This window comes from Eucalyptus grandis, chromosome 2, assembly GCF_016545825.1.
Source record: "Eucalyptus grandis isolate ANBG69807.140 chromosome 2, ASM1654582v1, whole genome shotgun sequence".
Lineage (NCBI taxonomy): Eukaryota > Viridiplantae > Streptophyta > Magnoliopsida > Myrtales > Myrtaceae > Eucalyptus > Eucalyptus grandis.
Genome location: NC_052613.1, coordinates 7,253,237 through 7,259,743, shown reverse-complemented (window position 1 = coordinate 7,259,743; position 6,507 = coordinate 7,253,237). Strand labels below are relative to the sequence as shown.

At 36.9% G+C, this 6,507-nt stretch overlaps 1 protein-coding gene across 1 annotated transcript; it reads left to right on the top strand.

Moving 5' to 3' along the window:
- The first annotated feature begins 1,944 nt into the window (after positions 1-1,944).
- On the top strand, positions 1,945-3,931 carry LOC104420405 (40S ribosomal protein S19-3-like). Its single transcript, XM_010032259.3, has 4 exons — positions 1,945-2,147; positions 2,410-2,500; positions 2,591-2,774; positions 3,561-3,931. Exons 1-4 carry the CDS (start codon positions 2,061-2,063, stop codon positions 3,631-3,633), a joined length of 435 nt encoding a protein of 144 aa, XP_010030561.1. The 5' UTR covers positions 1,945-2,060; the 3' UTR covers positions 3,634-3,931.
- Positions 3,932-6,507: the final 2,576 nt, after the last annotated feature.

Here is a 6,507-nt window from a genome sequence, read left to right as displayed (position 1 = left end):
CCAGCATCGAGTGAGGCTCGAGCCTTGCCGACATCGAGCAAGCTTGAGCTTGCCGGATCTAGCAAGCCTTGAGCTCTCCGGCGTCAACGAGCTAGGCGAGCTCGAGGCTTGCCTATGGCTTGTCGCTAGCTATCATCATGGCCGGTGGTCGGCCAAAGAAGAAGAACAACAACAAAAAAATAAAAAAGAAAATTTAAAAATAAAAATTATATTCTTAAAATATAAAAATAATTAAAATTTTAATTTAAAAAATAGAAGATTATTAAAATTCGATTTTTAAAATAATTATTTTAAAATTTATAAAAATTGTCCATTAAATTTGTGTTGTATAGCAATATTTTAAATATATATATAGGAAATAAGCTTTCTTAAGTTTAGTTAAGTGGGTCGAGTGTAGGTTGAGTCGAGTATGGGTCAAAAATTTTGCATTGCAATAAATGGGTCATAAACAGGTTAAATGGGTTTATTTGGATTGGACCATTTATAACCCAACCCAAACCCGACTCAACCCACCCGTTTGACGGATTTACTTTTTAGTTCTCAGCTTGAGTTTTAATGGGTTGAGGCATGCTAGGTAACTAACCGTCTTCTCCCAATTAACTCTATTTTTCTATAATTAGAGTTACGACTAATGACATGAGATCATGAAAGTCTAAAAAGTTGCTTGCTATTGACCACTGAAAATTGTAGTAATATAATAAAAGGATAACACCACAAAAACCTCTAATTGATATATTTGTAACACATTTACTCAAAACTAACTTTTTTTTACCATCAAAAACTTTAAACCGGTTGACAAATTTACTTTTCATTAGTTTCCATTAAATTTGATTAATATAAAAAAATTACAAATTAATACACACGTGATAAACGAAGGGTAAAATCTCAAAGTGGTACACTCATTAACTGTCATGCGTCATTCAATAAAATTCAATGGGAACTTAACGAATGGGTAAATTTGTTAAAAGTGTACCGATTTGAGAATTTTTGTGATAAAATTTTAATTTAGAGTGAATTTTATCACAAATGTACCAATTAAAGGTTTTTCATTGTATTAATTTTTTAATAAAAGGTACTCCGCATTCTTGTGTTTGGGAGGGCTAGACAAAAAATGAGGGGATCATTTGTTTGAGAGACGAAAATCCATGAGGCCTACCCAAAACCATCATCCCTCCAAATTGGAAGAAAACATCCAGGTTAGTTCAATAAAACGTATTTACCTTTTCAGCTTCGTTATTTCGTGATAAATCAACAATTTAAAAAATCTTTTACTAATTTTGTTTGCCCATATTTTCAAGAAAGAAGTGTTAATAAAAAATATTTTCGTTATAAAAAAAAAAAAGATCTAGACTGAAACTATTGTCGACAATGAAAATACTTTCCGTAAGCTTAATTTTTATAAGTGAGGCAAATGATAACATATTTTCTAAATGGAAATATGTTGCAAATAATCCTCAAACTTTAGATCAATATATAATGCCTTCTTTTAACTTTTAAGAATTTTAGCGTAATATGCAATATCATTCTAGACTCCTAAAATGTTCGATATGATACTTGAACTTTTAACATATATTTAAATTAATCTCTAAGCTATATGAAAATGTTTAATGTTATCATTGCCTTATTTCAAATTCAAGGACGGTGTTGAACATTTTTATATAATTCAGAGACTAGATCCAATGTGTACTAAAATTTCAGGGAATGTATTACGTATTGAGTCAAAGTTTATGGACTATTCGTGTGATCATCCCTTTTTCAATTGCTAATTTTCCGCGGACGATGAAAATGCTCCGAATGGCCCAACTAGCGCAGTTACTTCCAAGGTTGGGCCCGAAATACCGGGCCTTGGCAAAGAGCCCGACCCGCTAAAATCAGCCCGCAAGCCCAAACTTTCGGACTCGGACCGCGCATCGGAACCCTAAAACCCTAATTCCATCTCTCTCTCTCTCTCTTTCTCTCGCAGTAGCACATCCGCTCTCTCTCTCTCTCTCTCTCCTCCGATCTCCGCCGCCCAAGCGAGAACACAGAGAAGAAGCGGCAATCGAGCGGAGACCCCGAAGATGGCGGCACCGGCGAGGACAGTGAAGGACGTGTCGCCCCACGAGTTCGTCAAGGCGTACGCCGCTCACCTCAAGCGGTCCGGCAAGGTCTCTTTTTTCTCTTTTTCTTTGTCTTTAATTGTCTTGGGTCGATCGAAATTCGAGCGCGTAAGCAATATCGTTCGTGGGTTGTCGGATCCAAGTTTGCATTTTGTGTCCTGGGTTGGTCCCGTTCTGTTCGTAGAGTCCTTCGTCGGCAATGGATCTCCGTTTTTGCCTCGTTTCTGTGGTGGTTGGTCCGTTCGGACATGAAATTGTACTGTTCAGGTTCTTGTTTGTGCTCACAAGTTTCCGTCTTCGCTCTGGTTAGATGGAGCTTCCTCACTGGACTGATATAGTGAAGACCGGTACCTTCAAGGAGCTCGCTCCGTACGACCCTGATTGGTACTACATCAGAGCCGGTACGTTTGCTTCGCAACCGAGAAATATGGCAGGCTTGTGAATCGATGGTCGGTGTAATTTGATGTATCTTCTCTGGATTTTGCTTGCAGCTTCCATGGCCAGGAAGATCTATCTGAGGGGAGGTCTGGGGGTTGGTGCTTTCCGTAGGATTTATGGCGGGAGCAAGAGGAATGGCAGCCGCCCGCCGCATTTTTGCAAGAGCAGCGGCTCTATTGCGCGCCACATACTCCAGCAATTGGAGACCATGAACATCGTCGACGCCGACCCTAAGGGGTGAGCCTTTCTTTGGCCAATTCACATTTCATTATTGGATTGGAGAATTGATCTCGGGTTTTTGGTTTAGCATGACAAACGAACATAATTGTTGGTTCTTTTGTGTTTGACGGGCAAAGCTATTTCTTTTGCTCATGGTAGAGAGAGATTCGATTCGAAAGTATGCGGTAGGAGTGCATCACATTGGTTACTAACTTCGATGTTTAAAGCATTCATGTCTTTTTGCAAGAAGTGCCTTTGTTGATTAACCAGTGTGAAGTGCACGTCAAGGTTGTTGGAATTTCTTTCCTTCTTTATATATTGGATGCTATGGCTGGTGAAGCTATCAGATCGATTCTCAGGCAGTGATATTTCATTAAGTGACATAATAATATAGCTTGTGGCTCGGAATGGATAAACTGCCCCTTGATTTGTGAACCAAGATATCGCGGTTTGCCTATGCCTATGCCTGCAGAAAATTCTGAAAATCTAGGTTGTTGGAATTTCTTTCCTTCATGTATTGGATGTTATGGCTGGTGAAGTAGATCAATTCCCGGGCAGAGATATTTTATTAAGTGACGTAATGAGATGGCTCTTGTGACTCGGAATGGGTAAACCGCCCCTTGCTGTATGAACAGAGGTATCGCGGTTTGCCTATGCCTGTGCCTGCAGAAAATTGTGAAAATCTGCAGTTTGAAAAATGTTCAATTGGAGCACGAAAACATAACTGAAATGGCCTTAGTCTGTCTAGATGTCTGTTTAACTTTTATGATCGGTTGCTCAACCTTGTATCTTTTTGTTTGCCAGCGGAAGGCTAATCACATCCACCGGCCGGCGGGATCTGGATCAAGTCGCCGGAAGGATCGTCATCCCCCAATGAGACAGATTCAAGGCCCGGCATGCCCATAGAAATGATGCTGATACTTGGTTATCCTCTTTTTGTTACTCTTTGTTCTTTCAAAAGAGCTGCTGTTTTTGTCTGAAATAGGGAGTTGTTCTGTATGCTCTGTGGACCCTTGTTGTTCTTGTTCCATCATTCACTTCTCTTTGAACGCTACCCCAATTTTTGTTGCTATGGAGTGGAAATTGTTTCTCAAGCTCTTGGATCTGGGACATCAGCAAACTTGATTTGGCAGGGTAGATCTGTAATTTTTGCTATTTTTAATTATTTTCTAATATTAAAAGTCTGCTTAAATATACACGAAGGGAATTACAAATCAATGAAGATAAATTTGCATATTGAAAAAATGGAAATATATCTCTTTGATGTATTAAAATTGCAGTCAATATTTGTAATTTTTACATGATTTCGAGGGGAAATTAATCACAATTTCTTCTATAGATTAGTCGAATATCGAGGGGACAATGTCACTTTTTTATCTGATTATGTATCATATCCTATAAATTTTTAATATGTATTTCTTTAGTTGTTCTAATGCATATGATGACCTAAATTAATGAAGATATGTTTATGGCTAATAAAGGTTATTTGGTTATATTTAGATTTTCTATCAAATTATAAAGGGAAAATGTCCTTTTTTCTTTACTATGGATTGTATCTATGCAATTTAACTGGGGAAAGTATACATAAACCTATTTTATTAAAGTACTAATTCAATCTAAATTTGTCGATTGAATTAATTTACTCATAAACTTGTCAATTAAGTCCATCAAATCAATTTTTATCACAAATTCTAACATGGACTTTGGCTCTTTTGTGGGGTACGAATAACTTTTTGATTTTTATTTTATTTTTTCCTTTCATTCGTTTGTGGCCGATGAGGATCGGTGACAACCATCTTGACTACTGGGTGCACAAGGGCCACGACCCTTGCCAACCGTTGGCGAAGGCTTGCAACCCCTCACGCAATGATTACAATTAACAAAAGAAAAGAACTAAAAAAAAAAAAAAAATATATATATATATATATATATATATATTTGAAATTGTATAATTTTTCAACATTAACCATAGTCGTGTCACATAGGAGTTAGTGTTCTGTTGACGAGTTCTTGCCAAAATTAGTAGGAAATATTCAATTGGTACAAATATAAAAAGTTTATGATTAAATTTATCCAATTAAAAAATTTAAAATCAAGTTGATACTAATACAATATGTCTACTTTTTTTGTTCTTTCCCCCATTTGGTCATACAGAATTGCATGCTAGCTTAACAATTAAAAAGTGTAAAATCAAGTCGATACTAACGTAATATGTCTGACTTTGTTTATTCTTTCCCCCATTTGGTCATACAGAATCGTATGCTAGCTTAAATTTCTAATGGAAACAATGATAATGCGATCAAACTTTTTTCTCTTAAAAAATGAAACAAAACAATAAAGTAATTCATAATTGCTTACTTATGTGAAATCGAAAAATGATAACCTGATTTAGTTATAAATTAAGAAAAATTCGAAGAAGCTCATGTGCTGCATAACATAGTATGGATTATTACATGGATGATTCCCGAGCAATGTAATCTAGAGTCTTTAAATTTACATCTCATTTTGTTCAGTTTTTTCTAAAGGACTTTGGAGGCCCAAACACTCCTGAGGAAAATATGAGGTGTTTAATAAGTGTTTTTCAGATCTCATTGACTAAATTCTAGCACTGAAAAAGCTAAAAGCCCAAGGCAAGTTGCAACCTATATTGGATTTTTACCATTTGCGAAGGTAAGTCTTTGCACTATTCATATTCACTATTCATCTTCCACAATTTGCATAGAGGAGTTGGACAAAGGCTGATGATCGCGCTTGAGGGCTTGTGTGTCCCCAGCAACGATCATTTGGATTTCAATGACACGACTAGAGTTGGCTAAGGTCGCACGACCTAGGGTGATGTCGACCTAGGGCATCACTTGAGGTTACACGACCTCAAGCGGTGATGCCTTAGGTCGTGTGTCCCAAGCGTCGACTCACCTGAGGGCGAGATTGTTTGGTAGCTAGATTTACTTGTCAGTAATTGGTTAACAACTATTTTGGCTCATTGGCGAATCAGCTCCATTGGAAATAATTTGAGGCTTTTTTTACTAAAATTTTTTTACCAAAAATCTTTTACATAAGTAGTAAGTTATTTCCCAATACACTTTAAAAGTACAATTTACGAACACACATTCCATTTCAAGAAACATCTTTAGCTTAAAAATAATTGCATTTTTTCAAAGACATTTCCTTAAAGTCAAACTAAACAGACTCTTAATCTCAATGTATAACGTTATTTTTTAATTTTTAATCTGTTCAATATGATTCATAAAGTTTTAATACACTCTATATATAAAAATATTCAATATTATTCATAAACCGGAATGATGATATTGAATAATTTCATATAGTTTAGGAAATAATTTTATATGTACCAAAAGTTAACAAATCAATATACATGGAGTTAAAATTTAGGGGCTACGTTAAATAAATTAAAAAATTTAAGAGGCACATTGCACGCTCGAATAAATTACTATGGCTATTTGCGTGATTATTCTAGAAAGTAATAGGCGAGAAATGGGTCCATGTGAATAGATTAAGTTCCACGTCATCACTAGCGTGGGCCCGGTCGGCGTCATCGAGAACCCTCCGGCCCGACACCTGGGGAATTCGAGAGGGCGGGATTCTGCGCCCGCGAGCCATCCGGAGCCGCCACGTCACCAGCGGCGACGGCGGAGATCGGCGAGCCGAAGAATCTCTCCGCCGCTAGTTAAAGGCGAAAAGAGAAAAGAAAAAGAAAAAGAGAATAACTTCATTTAAAATCAAAAGCGGA

Excerpts from the sequence above, each read along its gene's own strand:
- LOC104420405 (XM_010032259.3), top strand. The coding sequence starts at position 2,061 with ATGGCGGCACCGGCGAGGACAGTGAAGGACGTGTCGCCCCACGAGTTC. Across the intron at positions 2,501-2,590 it reads TTGGTACTACATCAGAGCCG|CTTCCATGGCCAGGAAGATC; the intron begins GTACGTTTGCTT and ends TTTTGCTTGCAG. Across the intron at positions 2,775-3,560 it reads GTCGACGCCGACCCTAAGGG|CGGAAGGCTAATCACATCCA; the intron begins GTGAGCCTTTCT and ends TTTGTTTGCCAG.